This window comes from Panthera uncia (assembly GCF_023721935.1).
Source record: "Panthera uncia isolate 11264 chromosome B2 unlocalized genomic scaffold, Puncia_PCG_1.0 HiC_scaffold_24, whole genome shotgun sequence".
Taxonomy (NCBI): domain Eukaryota; kingdom Metazoa; phylum Chordata; class Mammalia; order Carnivora; family Felidae; genus Panthera; species Panthera uncia.
Window position 1 is genome coordinate 75,436,647 of NW_026057580.1, and position 23,851 is coordinate 75,460,497.

General features: G+C 37.8%; 1 protein-coding gene across 1 annotated transcript in view; it reads left to right on the top strand.

Moving 5' to 3' along the window:
- Positions 1 to 23,851, top strand: part of SLC35F1 (solute carrier family 35 member F1) — a 407,846-nt gene that overhangs the window by 237,653 nt on the left and 146,342 nt on the right. Inside the window, exon 2 of the mRNA XM_049654249.1 lies at positions 13,897 to 14,072. Coding sequence (XP_049510206.1) covers positions 13,897 to 14,072 — 176 coding nt within the window. The remainder of the gene's footprint in view (positions 1 to 13,896; positions 14,073 to 23,851) is intronic.

A 23,851-nucleotide genomic window follows, 5' to 3' on the forward strand; every position in this document is an offset into this window, starting at 1 on the left:
GTATTGCGAGACTTTCGGTTTGCAATGTTAGGATGAAAGTCGGGTGTGTACCTAGGTCAGAGGTGGATGTACCATGAAGTTAATGGAGTTTCAGGGTGTCAACACTTACACAAAGAGATTTGGTTCTTATTGCATCTTTTAGAAACTTTTCTCCAGAATAAAAGCAGGATTTGGTTCTGACTAATTGAATGAGCAGAGAAATTTAGAGACATTGTGGCAGGAGCTTATTTCTCTTGGTCAGAAATTCTTTTTTTTTTTTTTTAACACGTATTTATTTTTGAGAGACAGAGAGACAGAGCTTGAGTGGGGAAGGGGCAGAGAGAGAGAGGGAAACACGGAATCCGAAGCAGGCTCCAGCCTCTGAGCTGTCAGCCGAGAGCCGGACGTGGGGCTCGAACCCACGAACCGTGAGATCATGACCTGAGCTGAAGTCAAATGCTTAACCAACTGAGCCACCCAGGCACCCCTCTTACTCAGAAATTCTAAAGAACAATTCCTGCTGAATTAAAACTCTATCCCATGCTGTAGGTTCTGCTGCTGCTTACCCATTTTTATCCATCTCTGCTATTATGATTCTCACTTGTGACCCAAATTTCCATGTCAGTCTCTGCTTCTGAGACAGCACAACATTCTCTTTCCTGGAATGGCATGCCAGTTTCTCAATAACAAATTACATCTCTTCCATTATTTAAATCAAACAAAGAAATGAAAGGCTCAAAACTATGCTCTCCATGAAACCCTTCCAGATTTGCTTTGTCTAATTTTAAGATTAGAATGATCCCAATAACTTCAAGTAATTTTATATAAACCTACTTGAGTTTTTGCGTATTTTTATGTTCTCTATCTGTATAGTTTTGTTTTTATGTTCCATATCTATGTAAGTTTCTTGGAGGCAGGGGCCAAACATTCCTTTCTCATAACCTGAACTTAGCATGTCTTGGCAAATGCTACTGACTGATCTATTTCTCAGTGGCTGATCCTGTAACTCACAGAGTTTGCACATAATCAATGCGCAAACATTGCTGGTAACTCAGCTACAGAAGAGTTTAATCAAATACACAAAAGGAATGGACTTTAAGATCGAAGACACTAATTTCAAGAGTTGATAACTGTACGGGTGCCTGGGTGGCTCAGTTGGTTGAGCGTCCGGCTTCAGTTCAGGTCATGATCTCATGATTTGTGAATTTGAGCTGACAGCTCAGAGACTGGAGCCTGCTTTGCGTTCTGTGTCTCCCTCTCACTCTGCCTCTCCCTTGCTCACGCTCTGTCTGTCTCTCTCTCAAAAATAAACATTAAAAAAAAAAAAAGAGTTGATGACTATACACCAGCATCTTCTAAAAGTAAGTCAGAATTATGGAATAGAAGGAAATTTAAAGCTAATTATCTTAGCCTGATTTACCCAGAAAGCAAAGACTTATATGCTGCTACTGTTTTTAAAGATAGGGAGCAGGCATGAGAAAGGGATGGAGGGAGAGATCATACAAGGGCACAGAGTACCCTACAGAGCATCTTGTGAGGAAGGATCTCTTCAGAGAACCTGTAGAAGTGACTGCTTTTCAGGACAGTCTGCCTGAAGGAGAAAGAAGGAAGAATTTATCTGTCTGCTATAGTTTCCTACTGGTCAACTGCAATAATTTCCCCGTATTTCCCAGTTGCTGATGAGTGAGCACCAAGCAGATCCCCACAAGGTCTGGTCCTCAGCATCCATGTGGAATCCCCAAGGTAGAAGGCACAAGGTATACAGAATGGGCATGTGGCATTGGGCCCCTGGGCTGTTTCCATGTATTGTTGGTTGTAGTCTATGTAGTGTTGGTGAAGCCACCACTGGAGTTAGAGTATGTGACCAGAGACCTTAGAGATGGTAAGACCAAGAGGATTTGAAGGCAGAGCATAAGAGGTGTCTAAACACTCACCAATTATAATATACTTACTTTGTATGAAGGAACCAAAACCCAAAGTAGAAGATGTCCAAGATTATGGAGCTTAATTAGTGGGACCCAAAAGCCAGGAGCTTGTAAATCCCTCTCTGGTGCCTTTTTACTCTTCTGTGCCACTTCTCTAGATAATGCAATATGTAATTTACATGCACAATTGTGACTCATCCTCTCATACTAGAGTTTCCAATGTCTCCTACACTTAGTGCCTCATAGACTCACTGAAATATTGTTTAGGAGGGCTTTTGTGGCTTACTTGGTTTCCTCTAAAAACCAGAACAAACCCAAACCAAAACCTGCTACCCCAGAACCAGAGAACAGATTAAACTCCATGAATATAGAATCTGAAGGAAAGACACTCCAATTAATGTTAAACCTGTAGGTAGGTGCTTTTGCTTCTTGCCTAATGATCTTACATATGTCTAATTAACACTTAAATGTGATAAAATCTTTCAGCAAAGAACTTGAGGAAGCCAATGTCCTAACTTCTGAAAACATGAATCTTTTCACAGAACATGGTAGAACACACGTTTCTCCCATGTTCAAGTGGAATTGTTTTTAGTCAGGGGAGTTTACCTAAATGTTCTTTATGTATGCACATCTGAATTCATATGTTGACCCAAATCTAACATGGCTTGCGTGAGAATAGCTATCAGATGAAGATGTCTCTACAGAAAGGTTGATGTGCTCTGATTCAAAATGATAACATAATTATTTCACTCTCATGCCAAAGGATTACAAAGCAATATGATTATATAACACTATGTTGAAAATCTTCATACCCTTTTAAAAGAATGTATTCTTATAACTGAGAGAAGAAAACAAGATTCAATTCATGTTTTATTTTAAATCTTATTATTTTGAATACCTAATTTGTAATAAGTTTATTCACAGGGTTCTAAAGTCTATTTCTTTAACAGAATAAAGTGCTTGTGGTAATGGTTATGTCAGTCTTTATGAATATAAGCTGTATTATAATAGGTATTCAGCTTCCAGCAGCACTATTTTTCCTGAGACTCATGCATTTTTCATTGTCTAGTCATTCTGAATTTAAAGTGGATAGGATGTCCTTTTAAATGCATAAACAAAGAAGATGAAAATGTGTATAATAGTCTCCTCTCAATTTCTGCTACTAAAATTATAGGACCTGTGTTTCCTATGTTAGGATGCATCTGGTGTGTTATTCTATATATTGCATGAATAACCAACAGTTCCCTGTGCAGAATTCCACTCAGCACCATATTTAGCATCATTTTTGCAAGATAGCACCTTACCAGGCTTGTTCAGAAAGGCAACAAGAAATCGCTTGTTAATCTCAGTGTCTAACTGGAAAATGGAATACAGTAAAAACAAGGTTTGCTTTGTCTTTCAAAACTAGTAGTTTTTCAAGACAAGATTAGCAGTGATCTTTCAAATCTTCTAGGATTTTGCCCTTTTTCTTTACAAATATTTGTTCTCTCTTAAACATGTTTATTCATTCTGTGTTTATTGAGCATCTATTTCCTTTCCACCCAGCAATGCTCAAGGCACCAGGAACATAGAAGCGAATACAATACATTCCCTTCTTTTCAGGAGCTTATGAGTTACACTATATGGTGAGTAAAATAGAGATAGGAACATGTAGATGAGGGCACTTAACTCAGCTTCAGGGAGCAGGGAGTAACCAAACGGAGACTTTCTGGGGAAGACAGGTCTTAAGATTATGAAGAGTTAGGTGAAAGGACTACAGATCTACTGTGGTGGTTACCTATGGGAAAAAGTATAGTTCAGAGGGATAAGGCAATGATAAATAAACTGAAAAGATCCTAAAACAGAGAGAGTGGTAGGGAGAACATTCTGTGAAACAAATCACCAAAAGGATTTGTCCGGTGGTTAAAGACAACACAAGAGAATTTGATGAAATGAAAATGGCAAGGGTGTGGAGATGGAATTAACAGTTTATTATCTAGGTCAACATCTAGATTTCTTTATATTTTTATTTATTTACTTATTTTGCTTTGGTGACTCTGGTAACAGATGTGTAGACTACACTAGCTATAGTATTTAGCTTTCTGTGGCTGGGAAAGAACTCATAGTGAAAGGCTCCTTCCATTCCTTCCTGTTTTTACAAGTCACGTTTATTAGCATGACCAATAAAACAATAATTTGCATTCTGTATCAAATCATACCAGAGCAGCTAAATGACATGGTCACTAATTAAAAGCAAAAACCGATTACTGGAGATTTGCTGCTTTGTTTGTCTAAAGAAACAAGCGTAAGCCTGTGTTGACCTCCTGTTGAAAGGCACACATTATAGAGGTCTTAGTGGAAGAGTTTTCATTAGTCATTCTGGCTGGCTTTTTCGTCTTCACCTTACTCAGAATATTCCTGGAACCTAGCAACTTAGGTTTCTAGCACTGTGCACTCTGCCTTTGTGAGGGAAACCATTTTTTTTTCTTTTTTTTTTTTTTTTTTTTTTTTTTTTTGGCAGCCTAGGGTGGTATAGCATAGTAATTAAGATGTTGGGAATTTGAGTCAAATAACCTAGTTTCCATCCACACTCTTCCCCATTTCCCCATGCTAGCTCTGTGATCTTGGGCTGTTTGCTTAACCCCTCTAAGCATCAATTTACTTATCTATAAAAATTTAATTATCTGTGAAATAGTAATATCTGTCATAAGCAGTTTTATGTAAGCCTAATGATAACAGCAAAGCAAAAATCTATAGTAAACATACAAAAGGTAAAGAGAAAGGACCATAAGCATACCACTACAGAAAGTCATCAAACCACAAAGGAAGAGAGCAGGGACAAAGAAAGAAACAGAGAAGAACTGTGAAGACAACCAATGAGCAATTAACAAAATGGCAATAAGTACACACCTATCAATAACTACTTTAAGTGTAAATAGACTAAATTTTTTAATCAAAAGACACTGGGTGGCTGATTGGTTAAAAAAAAAATAAGACCCATCTTTATGTTGCCTATAAGGGACTCAGTTCAGATATAAGGTCACACACAGACTGATAACCAAGAGACAAAAAAGATATTCCATGCAGATAGAAATCACAAGAGACCAGGAGTAGATGTGCTTATGTCAGGCAAAATGGAGTTTAAACCAAAGACTATAAGACCCAAAGATGGGCATTACATAATAATAAGGTGGTCAATCCAACAAGAGGATATAGCATTTGTAAATATTTATGCACCCAACATAGAAGCACCTAAATATACAGAACAAATACTAATAGACCTAAAGGGAGAAACAAACACCAGTAGGATAATAGGGGATTTTAATACCCCACTTATATCAATGGATAGATCATCCGGAGACAAAATCAATAAGAAAACATTCACCTTAAGTAACACATTAGATCAGATGGACTTAACAGTTATATATATGGAATATTCCATCCCAAAGGGACAGCATACACATTATTCTCCAGTACAATTAGGATATTTTTTAGGATAAGGGGCCTGGGTCGCTCAGTTGGTTAAGCATCTGACTCTTGATTTCGGCTCATGTCATGATCTCAGTTTCATAAGATCGAGTCCCGAGTAGGGTTCTTCGCTGACAGCACCAGAGCCTGCTCGGGATTCTGTCTCTCCCCTTCTCTCTCTGCCCCTCCCCAACTCATGCTTTCTCTCAAAATAAGTAAATAAACATTTAAAAAAAAGAGAATAGGACACCTGGGTGGCTTAGTTGGTTAAGCATACAACTCTCAGTATTGGCTCAGGTCATGATCTCACAGTCGTGGAATCAAATCCCACATCAGGCTTTGTGCTGAGCATGGAGCCTGCTTGGGACTCTCTCTCTCCCTCTCTCTACCTCTCCCTCACTCTCGTGCTCTCTTTCTCAAAATAAACAGAAAAAAAAAAAAAGAAAAGAGCATTTTCTAGGATAGATCATATGTTAGGCCACAAAACAAGTCTTAATAAATTTAAGAAGATTGAAATCACATCAAACATCTTTCCTGACCCCAATAGTAGAAAGTTTTTATATGAAGAAAAGTGGAAAATTCACAAATATGTAGTGATTAAACAAGATGCTACTGAACAACCAACAGGTCAATGAAGACATAGAAAAAGTAAAAAAAAATACCTTGAAGCAAATGAAAACAGAAATATACATATCAAAATTTGTGGGATGTAGCAAAAGCTGCTCTAAGAAGGAAGTTCGTGGCAATAAGTGCCTATCTCAAAAAACCTTTTGAAAGACATTTCAGAAAAACCTTCAAAAAAGAAATGTTTCAAATAAACAACTTAACTTTATACCTCAAGAACTAGAAAAAGAATAAACAAAGCTTGAGGGAAATAAAGGAAGGAAAGGAAGGAAATAAAGATTAGAGCAGAAATAAATGAAATAAAGACCAAAAAGGCAATGGGGAAAATCAGTGAACTAAGAGCTTGTTCTTTGAGAAGATAAACAAGATTGACAAACCTTTAGTTACACTTATGAAGAAAAAAGGACAGAGAACTTAAATAAAATTAGACATGAAAGAGATTTTACAGCTGATACCACAGAAATACAAAGGATCATAAGAGATTGCTATGAGCAATTATCTGCCAACAAATTGGACAAACTAGAAAATTGGATAAATTCCTAGAAACATACAACCTACTAAGATTGAATCATGATGAAATATAAAATCTAAACAGACTAATTACTACTAAGAACATTGAATCAGTAATCAAAAACTTCCCGACAAACTAAAGTCCAGAACCAGATGGCGTCACTGGTAAATGCAGTCAAACATTCAAAGAAGAATTAAACCAGTCCTTGCTCAAGCTCTTCCGAAAAATAGGAGGGAACTCTTCCAAACTCATCTTATGACGCCAGTATTACCCTCATACCAGACCATACAAGGATGTCAGAAGAAAAAAAAAATTACAGGCCAATATCTCTGATGAACATAGATGCAGAAATCCTCAACAAAATGTTAGAAAACCAAATTCAACAGTACATTAAAAGGATTACACACCATGATCAAGTGGGATTTATTCCAGAGATGCAGGGATGGCTCAACACCTGAAAATCAGTGCGATACAACACATTAACAAATGACGGAGAAAACTCATATGATCATGTTAATAGATACAGGAAAAGCATTAGACAAAATTTAGCACTCTTTTATGATAAAAACTCTCAACAAAGTGGCTGTAGAGGGAACATAACTCCACATAATAAAAGCCATATGTGGCAAGCCCTACTCGACAGTGAAAAGCTAAAAGCTTATCCCCTAAGACGAGGATGCCTACTCTTGCCACTTTTATTAAACACAATATGGGAAGTCCTGGCCAGAGTAATTAGGCAAGCAAAAGAAATAAAAGTCATCTGAATAAGAAAAGAAGTAAAATTGTCACTATTTGCAGATGACATAATATTATATATAGAAAACACTAAAAACTACATCAAAGACTGTTACAACTAATAAATGAATTCAGTAAAGTTGCAGGCTACAAAATCAATACACAAAAATCTGTTGCATTTCTTTGTGCTAATAGTAAACTATCACAAAGAGAAATTTAAAAAATCCCATTTACAATTGCATCAGAAACAATAAAATACCTAGAATAAATTTAACCAAGGAGATGAAAGACCTCTAGTGAAAACTATGAGACATTAATAAAATTGAAGAAGACACAAATAAAAGGAAAGATTATTTTGTGCTCATAGATCGAAAGAGTCAATATTGTTAAAATGTTCATACTATCCAAGACAATATACAGATTCAGTGCATTCTCTATCAAAATTTCAATGACATTTTTCAAAGAAATAAAACAAATAATTCTAAAATTTGTATGGAACCACAAAAAAAAAACAATTTAAAAAAACCCAATAACCAAAGCAATCTTGAGAAAGAACAAAGCTAGAGGCATCATGCGTCCTGATTTCAAACTTCATTACAAAGCTTTAGTGATTAATACAGTATGGTGTTGGCATAAAAACAGACACATAGATCAGTGGAACAGAATAGAAAGCCCAGAAATAAACCAACACATATATGGTCAACTAATTTACAATAAACAAGACAAGAATATACAATGGGGAAAGACTGGACAAAAGAACGAAACTTGACCACTATCTTATACACAAAAATTAACTCAAAATCCATTAAGGACTTGAACATAAGACCCAAAACCATAAAACTCCTAGAAGAAAACATAAGAAGTAAGCTCCTTGACACAGATTTTGGTGATGGTTTATTTCAATCTGACACCAAAAGCAGAAGCAGTAAACACAAAAAGAAGTGAGACTACATCATACTAAAAAGCTTCTGCACAGGAAAGAAAACTACAAACAAAATGAAAAACAGCCTACAGAATGGTAGAAAATATTTGCAAATCATCTATCTGATAAGGGGCTAATATCCAAAATATATAAAGAACTCATAAAACTCAATGTCAAAAATACAAACAATCCAATTTAAAACTGGACAGAGGATCAAAATAGACATTTTTTCAAAGACATGAAGATGGCCAACAGGTACATGAAAAGATATTCAGCATCATTAATTATCAAGGAAATGCAAATCAAAACCACAATGAGGTATCACCTCATGCCTGTTAGAATGGTTATTGTTTTAAAAAGACAAGACATAAGTGTTGGCAAAGATGTGGCGAAAAGGAAACCTTTGTGCACTATTGGTTGGAACGTAAATTGGTGCAGCCACTGTGGAAACCAGTTAAGGAAGTTCCCCCCGCAAAATAAAAATACAACTACCATATAATCTAGCAATTCCACTTTCAGGTATTTATCTGAAGAAAATAAAAACACTAATTAGAAAAGATTTCTGCACCCTTATGTCCATGTTCGTGTTCATTGCAGTGTTGTGTACAATAGCCAAGATATGGAAACAACCATAAACCATCAATGGATGGGTGGTTACAGAAGTTGTGGTGTGTGCATTGTGGTGTGGACCGTATTATTTAGCCATGAAAAAGATGAATTCTTGCCATTTGCGACAACATAGATGGATCTTAAGGGCATTATGCTAAATGAAATAAGTCAGACAGAGAAAGGCAAATACTGTATGATCTCTCATATGTGGAATTTTTTTATCTATTAAAAAAAACAAGCACATAGATAAAGAAAACATATTGGTCATTGTCAGAGCTGCGGGGATTGGGGGTTGAGAGAAAGGAGGGAAAGGGGTCAAAAAGTAATGAGAAAAAAAAAAAGACAAGTTGATAGGGAGAGATCTTTGCAAGTGCTTATAATCACATTTTTCCCTGCTTTTAGAACAAAGGACCCCCATTTTCATTTTTTACTAGGGCCTGCAATTATGTAGCCAGCCCTATTTCTACTTGAAACTGAGTTCCTTAAGATCTGGACACATGCTTATACATCATACTATTCTGTGTGTAGCATAATATCTGGCATTTATTAGATAATAAACAATGCTTTTTGAGATAATATTTATTAATTTGATTTATGGTATATGTGTGTGTATCTATAAAACTAAATATCTACATATTTATGTTGATATATTTATAAAGTATAAATTAATGGAAATATATACTGTGAATGTATAATTACATATGCAGTGGACAGATAGGTACAAAATATTTAGAAAACAGGTTTTCTGTTAGAAAAGTTATTCTGTATTAAGGGTCTACTGTTTCCGTTCCTTTTAATTTAAAGGGTTATTAATTCAAATGCTAGTGTGTAATCAATACTGTATTTTAAAAAGTATAAAAAGTAAATTAATATCTAGCAAATGGATTCATTGCACCATAAGCTTTCAGAATGTGCCCAGTGACAGCACATTTCTATAAGAAATAAATACAAAAAGTAGTACCTGCCTTATAAGGTTACTATAAGGATTAAATAAGATAGTATATATAAAGGTAAAGCCCAGGACTTGGCACAGGCTGAGAACTTATTAAATATGAATTATTATTGTTATTTCACCGTAACTAGCCTCATTTTGTAGTAAGTTATTTGGGAACTCAGCTCCAAAGTCTTGGTTAGTAGTTTGCCAATGACAAGGACTATGTCTTACTCATCTTTGAGTACATAGTGCCTGACATGTAGAAGGCTGTTTTATAGTATACAGGTACATATACATCAGAAAACTAAAATTTGATTCCGTTACATAAGTAATCAGTTATTTTTGGTGGCTTGATTTTGTTCAAGAAAGGCACAGGATATTGCCAAAGTTTTGAATACGATGGTTATAATTTAAGCAGCTGTAGGAATTCCCATGTTGTGGCCATTTTTAACCTTATTTTCTCAAGGAGACATACTCCATACCCACTCTTTTCTGGTCGACATACTCAGCATTGGGAGCAACCAATTAGTTGTAACTCTCCCTATTTCTTTTCCACTTCAGGATGTAAGTTATTATGCAAATAATCAAGAGTGACCTCATGAGAGGATAATCATGAATCCACTCTAAATTAAATTGTAAATCATTTTATACATTATTATTTTAGCTCTCATCATAATTATTGTGTTTTGTGGTGACTAGATCAGACTTCTTCAAAGAATTCTTTGAATTCTCCAAAATTCTTCAAAGTCAGCACTTTTATATCTTAGGACTTCCTGTCCCTTTAGTCACAGCTAACTATTCCCTCTGTGGAATTCTCTGTTTCCTTGGTTTCCATAATACCAGTATTGCTCTGCTACTCTCCACTCTGCAAAAACTGGTCTTTCAAAGGCTAGCAGTGACTACAAATTATCTTCTCCCAGTACACATTCTCTCTGTCCTCTAAGCAACATTCAGTATTACAACTACCGTCTCCATGAAAGTCTCTGTTCCCTTGCTTTCCCTGACAGCAAGAGCTTTCCTTGTCTTCCCCTTAACCTTCCAACCACTTGTGACTCCAATGATGTGCCTCTTCTTTTCCCTTAACCCCAATGTGGGGATTCCCCAAGGATTTTTCCTAGACTTCTTATTCTCTCTTCCTTGGCAATATCATCCGTTTCTAGTACTTGAGCCATCCATCACTTTTAGGTGTATAACTTCTGCATATTCATCTCCTGGTTGTTCTCCCTATCCAACTCTTATCTCTTGTTGCAAATACTGCTGGATCATTTGGAAGCTCATCTGGCAGCTCAGATTCAATATACCAAAGTTTTTTTGTTATCTTTCCACTCAAACCAACTCCTTATCGTGATTTTTGTTAGTGGGTATCACACTTCTCTGTTAGGCTGGCTTAAAAACTTTTGAATTAATTCTGGTTCGGCAAAACTGTTCAGTGTTGCCTAGGCCTGCCTCTGCCCCGTCTTTGAATTCTTCATTCACTACTTCTTCTGAATGGTATTGTCCAACAATAGGTACAGTAAATAAAGAACATTATATAGACTTCACTGTCTGGCAGAGGGAAACAGGGGGTAAAATCATTAATTATAATACAAGATATAGAAATGAAGGAGAAGCAACCCAGGTAAGACTTCTTAAAGGGGGTAACATATGAGCCAAATCTTAAAAGATGAATAGGAGTCAGACTGATAAAGGCAGGAAAAACATTCTAGAAATAATAACACATGCAAAGGAATGCCAGCAAAGAAGACTGTGACTTATTGTTGAGGTGTAAGTCGGACTGGAGCTCTGGCTTCATGGGGAAATGAAAGCGGGAAGTAAGGCTCCAGAGGTATTAAGAGTGGAGGGAAGGCACGTAGGGCCTTGTTTTCAGTTACCTGATGTTCCATAATGAACCACCACAAATATTATGCCGTAAAACGATAGCCATTGATTATTTCTCACAGTTCTCCAATTGGGCAACAGTCTCTGGGGATGGCTCGTCTCTGCTCCACGTGGCACCGGCTGGTACAGCTCCAATGGGGCAGGAGGATCCAGGAGCCTCACTTACATGTCTGGTGCTTCAGCTGGGGTGACATTGGCTGGCTGGGTTTCTCTTTTTCTTTACACGTGGTGACCTAATATTCAGCAACCTAGGTTCTTTACATGTAAGCTGTATCTGCAGAGAGTGAAATGTGGAAGCTGTGGAGCTTCTTCCGGATTAGTCTGGAAGTCACATGACATCCTTACCCCTACATCCTGTTGGTCAAAATAAGTCACAAGAGGAGCTCTGCTTCTAGAAAAGGAGAAGTAGATCCCATCTCCCTTTGGGAGGAGGAGCATGAATGCAGACGGATGAGAGGAAATGTTGGCAGCTATGTTTCTGGATCATGTATCATAAGCCTTATAGATCACTGCATTTTATAGGGCACCATTGTAGGATTCTAAGCAGCAGACTGACATTGTAGAATACACGTGTAAAAATATCTCTTTGATCCCTTTATAAAGATTGAGTTCAGGGGTCAGGCCCAATACCTGGAAACAGGGCAACCAAGGAGAAGCCTCTACCAGTATGTTACAGGTTATCCTCAGGAAAGCCTTTTCTATGGGCCCTCATGCCTTGCTCCACTTTTCCTCCTCATTGAAACAAATGGAATGACCAAAATGTGATAGATGCCTTTTTCTTTTTTCTTTTTCCTTTCTTTCTTTTTTTTCTTATTTTTTAAATATTTACTCTTTTATTTTATTAATGTAGAGAGAGAGAGAAGGAGGGGGGACAGAGGGAGAAACAATCTCAAGCAGGCTTCACGCTCAGCATTGAGCCTGATGCACGGCTCAATTCCATGACCCTTGGATCATGACCTGAGCCGAAATCAAGAGTTGGATTCTTTTTTTTTTTTTTTAACGTTTATTTATTTTTGAGACAGAGAGAGACAGAGCATGAACGGGGGAGGGGCAGAGACAGAGGGAGACACAGAATTGGAAGCAGGCTCCAGGCTCCCAGCCATCAGCCCAGAGCCCGATGCGGGGCTCGAACTTACGGACCGCGAGATCGTGACCTGAGCCTAAGTCGGACGCTTAACTGACTGAGCCACCCAGGCGCCCCAAGAGTTGGATTCTTAACCGACTGAACCATTCCGGCACCCCATTCTTTTTTCTTGTTTTAAGCAAGACACCACTAAGGTATCTGTCCAGGACTCTGTGCCCCTTCCAGAAAGATGGATTCACATCTGCCACGGGGGAGGAAATATGTAACATCACGTATCCTCTGACTAATTTTTTTTATGTTTAGAAATAATATTCTTTGCTTATTTTACATTGCCGTTTCTATAAATAAACCAGGAAAGTCAGATGAGACTTTTGGGGAAGGCAGAAGCCTCCTTTATATTTCCAGGGGCTCTTCCTGTGTCGGATCCTGTAGATTTATGTGATCATAAAGCCCATATGGGCACTTTATTTCTATGCATAGTGAACCCCTTGACTCTTGCCCCTAGTCCTTACTACAGTGCTGTTCAATGCCTATTTAAAAGCCACAGAAAATATTCACAGAATTTGAAATGTTTTATTATATCACCTCAGTAAATTTGCTTCATGAATAACTTTTTTAACATGCAAGCAATAGTATCTTGTGTAGAGGAGAGTGAAGACTAATGCTTATCAGTCTTTACTAGAGCAAAGTAAGATCCAAAATCTGGGAATGGAGAGGAGATGGTCCTCCTGGATTTTCTGGGGTTCGTACAGCCCCTTCCCCTAAGTGTTCCTGGATCCCAGATTTCAATCTATAAACAAAAGAATCTTTCATTACTGGTATGAGAACCTGAAGATAAGGTTACAGTATGGTGCCTCTTTGCCAGCGTGCAAGTGTTCTGTCGGGTTTCTGAACACTTAGTGCTATGGTGGGCATCACCGACGATGTTAATTTCCTCCAAGGCTCCAGAGTCCTGTGGCTAGAAGCCAGGATCACTTGGAGAGATTTGGTCCCAAATCCCAGCTTTGCCACTTCCTCGTTACATGACAGTGAACAAATTCCTTAACTCCTGTAAACTCTGTTTTTTTTTTTCCTCTTTAAAACCTCACTAATAATTGCACCCTGCTCATAGGGTTGCTGTGATGGGTGAAAACAAATACTATGTATTGCACCTAGCCTAGTGAATGGCACAAGTACTCAATAAATTTTAACTGTTATTGTTTCAGTGGACTTCCTGCTGATCTTCACTGTTTCCTATATTTTTTCCAGGGAGATGTTAATCTCTGTGGCTCTGGGCCAGGTGTTATCCCTTCTTATTTGTGGAATTGGCTTGACCAGCAAGTACCTGTCAGAAGATTTCCATGCCAATACACCAGTCTTCCAGAGTTTCCTCAATTACATCCTTCTCTTCTTGGTCTATACCACCACACTAGCCGTCAGACAAGGTAAGCATGCAAAAACCCATATGTAGCTTGGAATATAGCTGGGTTCCTTTTTTATAGACATCTAGAAGAATGATGAGCCATGACTAAATTAACTTTTTGTCACTTACAGCATCATAACACAATTCAAAACCTCAACTCTTGCTTTTCTATTTTGCAGTAATAAAGCAAACAAAATGAATAAATAAATCACAAAGAAGCATAAATTACGTGAATTCAGCAGGAAATAGGAAACGCATGTATAGGCAAAATGTACAATTGCTCACTATTTGAATTTCTGTTAACATCCCTTATACCCCTGGACCGTGGAAAGGCCTGATGCAGCTGTCCTCAGTAATGCTAGTCCTCAGAAATCCAAGGGAATTACAGACAAATGTATGTTCTTTGGGAAAGTGTCACAAGAAAGATAAAAATAGTAAACACAAACAACTCTAGTAATAATAAAAGAGAAAAGAAAGGAAAGAAAACTACCACAATTGGTCAAATGAGATGTTCTGTCTAAACTTCAAATAGCTAAAGCAAGAAAACAAGTCCTCCAAGAATCAATGCAAGAAAAACTTTTTATTTGGCAATTGCAGTTGAAATCTTTGGGGGTGTATCTCTGGGGAGAGTAATTCAGATCCTTATGATTATACCATTGAATCTGGTGTAAACACTCTTTTTTATTCCTTTGGCATGGAGATAGCCAACAATTCACCCCTAGAAGCTGTTGAATGTGAAATATGCATTGAAAAATAACCATTAACATGTTTGAAGATAATTTTATACCTTAATAATAAATAAGGATATAGGAATAGCTATATTCATCAATTCTAATGGTCATACTTTTTTGAAACTTTTATAAGAACTGTAAGAGTATTTCATTTTTACACTTCCTTATTTAAATGGCCATCCAGAATAATATTGTTTAATTATAACTATGTGGCCAATTCTAGATTTTATTCAGTTGGGACTGAATTCCAGTTTAACTTTGGAGTTGTTTAAAGTATTGGAATTCATTTGAAACTTATCAAAAAATTGCATTATCGGTGTTTGTTTGTTTTTTGATTTAATATCTGTAGACATTAATCTAAGAATAAGCATCTGACTTCGGCTCAGGTCGTGATCTCACAGTTGGTGAGTTTGAACCCTACGTCAGGCTCTGTGCTGACAGCTCGGAGCCTGGAGCCTGCTTCAGATTCTGTGTCTCACTCTCCCCCTCCCCCATTCACACTCTGTCCTTGTCTCTCTCTCTCAAGAATAAATAAACATTAAATTTTTTTTTTTAAATAATATTTCAGCTAAAATCTCAGGCTACAGAAGCTATAGACATTGAGTCTGACTTCTATTTCCTCAGGGTGATATATGGAAGCTAACAGTTTGAACACTACAAATGCAAACAAGAAAACCCACAAAAATCATAGGGAAGTGGTGAGGAAAAAAGTAAACCAAGCCAATCTAAGAAACAGAGAGAAAATTTCACTGTCATAGGTACAAACAGGGAAGCGTAGAAAACTAAATGTAGCAAAAGACCTAAAGTTTATAGCAGTACCTTCTATCAAGACTCCATAATGTGCCAAACACTATGTATCTCCTTTATTATCTCCTTTATTTCTTCAATCCAAAGAAATAGGTATTATTATCCAAAATTTTGTAAATTAGGAAACGGTGCCTCTGTGTCCAGAACCTGCTCCAGGCTGTAGAACTAGGAGCTGTAAGGCTCATGCTAGGCCAGGTCACGTGCCTCCCTGGACTCCCTGAACCCCATGTGGGATCTAGGGGAGGCTGGAGGAAGAAAAGATACTTTTGAACAAATGGAGGGTTTTTGCTTGAAATTCAAAACCCTGAATAAGAAAATAGCACTGGTGCAAGGTCTAGTGAGGCACAACAGCGAAGTCAAGAAAATGCGGTCTCAGCTTTGGGTGGGGAGGGTAGATGGTGGTGGGGAATGGGGGTGGGGTGGGGAGAGACACAACTGGCAAGAGGCCAAGGACTAGGACAAAGAATTCGGAAGCTCTTTGGAGAGAAGACTGAAGAGAGCCTGAGTGAATTTTGTTTATCCCAGTCAGTGATGTCCAGAAGCAATGTCTCAGATACCCTATCTAGAGATTTCTGCCATTGCCTCAGATTATCACTAGATTCACTGACATGGCTTTATTTGGGTGTTTACTCACGATGTTTGTTTTAATCTTCATCTTTAAAAGTTTTAATAGTCTGGCATTAAGCTAACATCTGGAAACCAACATAGTAATTACATTAATTTTGTATAGGCTGATTCCATTCTATGTTCTAGAGACATAATAATCTCTTTCCTTTGGGCACCTCAAGATTTGAGAGGGAATGAACAACAGAGCAAAGAGGGGGAAAGGATGGAAAGTCTGGTGTGTGCAAGGGAGCTGCTCTCACAACCACAATTTCTTTTCCTTTCCTGGTGCTCTCTGACCGATCCTCCCACAAGGGTGCAGATTAGGACTGAGCAAAATTACTGTCTTTCCAATTCTCCCGGCACAGACGTCACCTAACCTGACTGGGCCACCATTTAATTTGACACACCTTAGGCCACAAAACTGCAAGAAGTTAGTCTCGGGAATGTATATATGTATATATATATATATATATATATATATATATATATGTATGTGTGTATATATATATATGTGTGTGTATATATATGTGTACATATATATATATACATATATATATATATATATATAATTATTTATTTATTTATTTATTTTTTGAGACACAACATAAGCTTGGGAGGGGCAGAGCGAGAAGCAGAGAGAGGATCTGAAGTGGGCTCTGTGCTGATAGGCTGACAGCAGCAAGCCCAGGGCTGGAACTCATGAACTGTGAGATCATGACCTAAGCTGAAGTCGGACATTCAGCCGACTGAGCTACCCACGCACCCCATCGGGAATGTATTTTTAAACAAATATTTCCTTATCATTTTAACCATACATCTTCTAAAAAGTTATGATCGTCTCATGTGATTACAATGTGATAAATGCAAGAAGCCCTTCAAGAGCCTTTAGGTTGGTATTATGGCAAAAGCCTTGTGGAAATTTGACTTCAAAGTTAAACTGAGTTCTCTTTATCAGATGCTCATTGAACCAGTGACCAAAGACTCTGAAGCAACAGGTTCCAGTAGAAATTCCAATATAACTCTGGTTCAGGCTGGAGTTTTGAACTTGTCCTTGATTATTAAATTGGTTCCCAAAAAAGTGTGACTCCGTCCTTAAAAACTTTGTCTTGTTGAACAAGTTTTATGTCTGACCCTTTCCTTGACTGGTACTAGGTTGTTATTACAGATGTTTCCAACATTCATAAAGTTTTTGCTGTTTATAGCAAAGAGCTTCAGTAATACCACTTTATAGAAAAAAAATGTACTTCAAACAAGTAGTTGCATTGACGCAGCAGCAAGTTTGAGAATTTAGCTATAATAAATATGTATAATATTTATTTATATTTATATATATAATAAAAATGAGCTAAAGTAAATAAAGTGGTTAAGAGTAACCACTTTAGAGAAGTTATTCAGGCAATTGAAATGTCCTCATTGAAGTGATGCCTGAAATCCAAACTCATGCTGTGTGTACCTAGTTGGGCGTCATGAATTGTAAAGAAAAACTCAGTTCTCTTCCTGTGTCTTCCCTTTACCCTCACACTATCACCACACTTAACACACTTTTGTCACTGAATGCCTGGTGTTTTTCATACCAAGCAGTTCTGTGACATCAGCTGGGTGTCCTACAGTCAGCCCAGGTTCTGACACTGTCTACCTGGAGATAGTGTCAAATCCCATAAGTTAAGAGCTCGGCCTCACATGACTGCCCCTCTCACTTCAGATGCTAATTGCAAGTCTGGGTTGTAGCCTCTGCTTCTGACTAATGGACTGTAAATCAGAGGTTCCTACAGCTTCCTTCTTGAGTTTGATTAATTTAGTAGAGTGGCTCACAGGACTCAGGAAAACAGTTCATTACTGTTTATCAGTATATTATAAAAGAATACGATGAATGATATACATGAACATCCAGATAAAATAGATGAGTTGCACAAAGTACGTGGGAGGGGGCACGGAGCTTCCATGCCTGTCTGCATAGGCCACTCTTTCCATATCACCATGTATTTATTCATCAACCCCGAAGGTCTCTGAATCCTCTATGTTAGACATTTTTATGGAGATCATTATGTAGGCATGATTGATCATTAACTCCATTTCCAGCCCCTCTCACTCTCTGGAGAATGGAGAGATGGGGCTGAAAAATCCAAACTTCTAATCATGGCTTGGACTTTGTGGTAACCAGTCCCTATCCTGGAGCCTAGGAAGAGTAACCTCATTAGAACAAAAGATATGGCTATCACCCTGGAAATCCCAAGGGATTTGGGAACTCTATGTCAGGAACCAAGGTCAAAGACCAAATATTAGAACAAAAGATGCTCCTAAGTACTCTTATTAGGAAATCACAAGGGTTTTTGGAGCTCTGTGCCAGGAACTGAGAGCAGAGACCAATATCTCACAGGAATATAACTAGGAAAGTGTAGTGAACCTCCCAGAAACTGATGGATTTGCCTGGGAAATTCTCAAAAGAAGACTCTTCCTCATGTCTACTTTTTTTCTTAAAATTCCATGCAATGCTAGCTGAAATCAGGAAGCAGAGAAACACAAAAAGCAAAAACTATGAACAAGAAGAAAGAAGAAAGAAGAACAGGATGGGGTCTAACTAAAGCCCAGCCATTCTCACATTTATGTTGTAGAAGCAAGAAATGTGACAGGCTTTTAAAAACAAAGGTGAGGATAGGATATCAAGGAAAAAAAAATATGTTATTAGACTTTCTACCCATAAAGTTCTCTTACCAATTATCTTAAGAATCCTGCTGCTTCCCAGAAGTACTTTCAGCAGCTCTTAAATAATAGATACCTATGGTTTCTCTTTTGGTAATTTTTAACTTCTGAGTGAATGTAAACAACAGTTTTTAAACAGTCAATAATTTCCTTCTTTTCTTCTTCTGCCAATTTTCCTCAGTTCCTATCTCTCTAATTCCTCTTTATTTTTTCATTCACAGTTTACTCTGTGATGGGGTAGGAAAGAATTGTGGGGCCAAGGCAGGACACTTAAGGGGGGGGGGAAACACTTTCAATCCATGTTTTCCTCCTTAAGGCATGGTGATGAAAAAAAAATGGGTATCAGTAATGAAAGCACAAATAGAAAGAGAAGTATCTGCTTCATTTCATATACAGACCTTGGAAAGAAAAGAAATGTGGCCACCATAGATTGTCATTAGATATATTCCTGGTGACTCATTTTATAAGTTCTGCTTTTTCATTGAAAGATATTTTTATAAGCTCTTCCAATTTTGAATAAAAGACAAGCTTCCAGCTAAAAGCAATATGATGGGTTGTGCATGTATTTTGCTTTTCAGAAAATTCTTGAAACATAGACATTAAAGTACCTATTGAATCATTGATATATTTTTTTTATGTTAGTGTGAAAAAGAGACAGGTCTTTAATGTACTAACAGAGCACTCATCAAAACATCACCATGTGTAATCCTTTTGACTTTTTCTAAAGAAAGAATACTGAAAAGTAAACACATGCCATACTTTTTATGAAAAATATACCCATTTTGGACATTAAATTCCAGAAGATAGAAATCCTAGTTCAAATTTCACTTTTAAGTGGGGAGGCTGAAAAATGAACTCTGTTCAGGTCTTTCAAGCACTTGCTCTCTCCCTGCCCATCCTACCCACCATCTCCTTTTTCCTACCCAGGGCACTCAAGTAATGCAAGACAGATGAAAGAAATACATAAAAATGACAGCTTTGTCTACACATAACAGCTAGATGCAATTCATGGCCCAATGGTCCAGTCCCATAGCCCTCAGCATTTTAAATGAAGATGCTTCTCGGAATTTGTGCCAAAAAAAGCATTTCTCCTTTTGGTGGTGGCTGGGGAAACATTAATCAGTAAGTAATTGTTACCTTTTCCCACACCAGACAGGCTTCATATTTGTTCTTTTCAGAAACACTGCACTCCTTACATACAATTACATAGGCTAAATTCTTAATTACCAATGTTGCAAGATTAAAAATATCTCTGTAATTAGAGGAAATGTAGGACTTCATACAAAATGATATAGACTTCTCACAGAGCCACAATGATGTCTTGGAAATAAGTATCTGGCATTTCACAGTCTATCAGATCTTAGAGTCCCCTGTGGATCTCATTTCCCTAATTCTGTTAATACTGCTGTGCCTCTGTGAATTTTTGCCCCTTGCCTTTACTGTAATGTTCTTTGACCCACACCATAGGAGGTCGACAACATGGGCCAGAGCAGTGAAAAAAGTTAAAGCAGGATCCAGGATTTTCCTCAGAGCAAAAGCTCAAGTTATGCTCACACATAGCTCAGTTTCCAATTCTCTGGATAACCTTTACTATATCACTGAGAAGGACTTTGGGTTGGACTTTGGGTCAGTGAGGAGAAGGAGTGGGTTGGCAGTATAAGAAAACACTTGGCAAGTGTAAATACTGAATTATAACTCCCTTGGAAGTTGTGGGGGCAAATACTACCGTCACTTACCTACGACTGTTGAGGTAATATTCATTGGCCTCTTAAAAATTCTCCCGTGTGGGAAATTACCTGGCAGACCTCCATTCCTATTCCTTATCAGGTTGCATTTATTTTTACTTAAGTATGATTGGAGTGTTCTAGTCCCCATAGTATAGAAAGGTTGTACTTTAGGAACTGAGGTGCTCAGATGAATCTTTGGTAGATGGGAATTATGATTATGTTGTTGGGGAAGAGAGAAGAAAAGGTGGGAACAGGGGAGGGAGGGAAGAAGAAGGGAATATACACAAACCATGCTGGGAAATTATTAGAGAAAATCACAACAGAAAGCTAGAATCTGGTTCTAGCAAGAGCAACTGAAACTCTCATAGACTGCTGCTGGGAATGCATAATGATACCACCACTTTGCAAAATGGCTTGGCAGTTTCTTATGAAGTTAAATATACACTTAAATATGACCCATCAATCACACTGTCCCAAGAGAAATAAGAACATGATGTGCACACAGAGAACTATATACAAATGTCCATTGCAGCTTTATTCATAATGGCCAAAAACTGTAAACAACCCAAATGCTCACCAGCTTGTGAAAGGATAAACAAATTGTGGTAAATTCATACAATGGAGTACCACTCAGCCATGACAAGGAATAAGCTACCGACACATGCAATGATATGGATTAACCTTAAAAGCATTATGATAAGTTCAGGAAGGCAGACATGAAAACTCTGGTACTGTGTAATTAAATACTGGGTAATAATGTGATGTTCTGGAAAAGGCAAAACTATAAAGTGAGGAAATAGATATGTGGTTGCCAAAGCCTCAGAGTGGGAGGGGAGACTGACTGCAAAGGGGCACAAGGGAACTTTCCGGGTAATGGAAATGTTCTGTAGATGTTGATTGTTGTAGAGATTACAGGACTATATACATTTGTTAAAACTCTTCAAGCTATGCACTTAAATCGATTTTACCACAGGTAAATTATACTTTAATACACCTGACCGAAGGCCAAACAAAATGAATGAAAAAGAATTAATTGACTCTTCACTATCCCTCCATGGTTACCATGATAAAATAATGTCTCGTTAGGCCCAGAGTTTCCAATAGGGAAACTATAGTAGCTATTCCTTCAATCACTTGTGGATATTAGGAGGTCAGCATTAAAACTTCTCACTTCATAGGGCATGCTTTTAGACTATAAGAATGAGTATCGTTTCCAAAAGGGGGGAAAAAAAAACCCTGCTCCAAGGACCTTGCTCATGTGACATGAACTGTTATTTATCAAGCTCATAACCCACTAAACAAAGCAAAAATACACACACTGCATACATATGCAGCGCTTACAGGGTGAATCTGCACCAAATCAAGTCTTCCACAGTCTTAATCAAAGTTAAGAGTACCCAACAGAGCATGTCCTGTTTGTGCTCAAGTGATGAATCTCAAATAGAGTGAGACCTTGCACAGAACTTTCAGTATCACTTAAATGACTTTTAGATGAAAGGAAAATGACATGAGTGTGCAACACTGCTTCTCCTCTTAATGTATCATCTTATAAATGTACACGCATGCACACACACACTCTATACATCAAACCCTCCCTCACTCCCCATGCCAAATACTTCGTTTAAGGGATGCGCTTCTGATTCTTTCATTCCAAACAGCCCATAAGCTTGGAGGGAGGGATTGTCTCTCTGTCTTATCTGGAGTCCACGTTGACTGTTAATTCTGGAAATCTTTAAGCAGTCACCTATCCATGCTGAGAGCTGGCATAGAGCAACACTCATTCCTGGCACGAAGCTCCAGTGTTCATGTGGGAGACTGAAGGGTGGTTACAAGATGATAACTGTATTGCCTGAAGGAGATAAGTCCCCTTCTGCCAAAATAGTGCTTTGTATGTAATTAGTGTAAGAATTCAGAGGAATAGAGTTTATCCTTACAATCATCTTTCTCATTAAAAAAGAATCATAATGGAAGAACAAAGCAGTCCCTGCAGTGAGTTGAATTGCTTTCCCTAAGTTTTCATTAAATCAAAGACTCAGCAGTTAGCCATCTTGCAGACCCTACTGCAGTCTGCTACATGAGATTTGTGAGGCGGAAAAATGAAGCAAACCTTTTTTTTTTTCCTTCTCAGGATTAGATTTGCAGTGTGGTTACTTTAGATCAGAATTCCCTGTCTGTGCATTTCTGGAGTATCTGGTTTCACTGGCTTCCATTTCTGAGATTTTGGAGGACCAGAAAGAAGATCATGCAACTCACCAAATTTAAATGTGGTGTTTGCAAATGGTGGGTTCTGACTGCAAGTTGGAGTGACTGTGCCCCTTCAGTGACTTATAGGAGGAGAAACATAAAGGAAATGACTTGCAGATAAAAGAAAAGATGATCAAAATTTACGTGTCTGACCATTTTGTTTTACCATTTCACACTTCGTTCTATAAAGTAGCATATTACTCTCTTTTACCTTGAACTAATTAGTCATAAGAAAATGTCCATCTGTAAGAATCATATTTAGGAATTACTACTTAAGTCCACTAAATTAAAATATAATTTTAAACAATTAGGGTCTAGACTTTTTCTGTTTCTCAGTTCAGTCCAGATGTAAGAGTCACTGCATCATCCTAGTAAGTTTCCATAACTTTTCTGTGTTGTTTTTCTTCAGTTTATATGTCAGGGTAATAAGAGCAACCACCTGACGGGTTTCCTGTGGACTAAATGAGGAGATGTGTGGAAAATTTCTAGCACAGGATCAGGCTTATAGAAGCATTGAATACATATGATCTGCCATCATTGGCATTATATTGACTTAATAAATATTGATTCTCCTCCTTAGCAAGTTGGATTTTACACATGTAACCCTTAATTTCGATAAATTCCATCACGAGGACCCTGAAATTCATTAGCCACATTGCCGCAGTTGTGTTCTTCTTTTGTCACTGGATGTCGCAGTAGGCACTGGTATGATTCATAGAAGGATCAAAAACAAGAGACACTTCAGATGTTTCCTCACCACTGCGGTGGCCAATGTGAGTAAGGGGACTCACTGATAGAATTATTTCACTGGCGCACGACTCATTCTGAAATGCACTAGCCCAAGTCCCCCTGTCCCAGTGTGTAGAGTGGGGGTCTTTTGCCTGAGAAAGTCAAGCCAAGGGCAACAGTGAGCATCCAGAATCTGTCCAATGGGACCCAGCACCACCTTTCTACTTTCCGGCATAACTGCACCCTAACTATGAGAG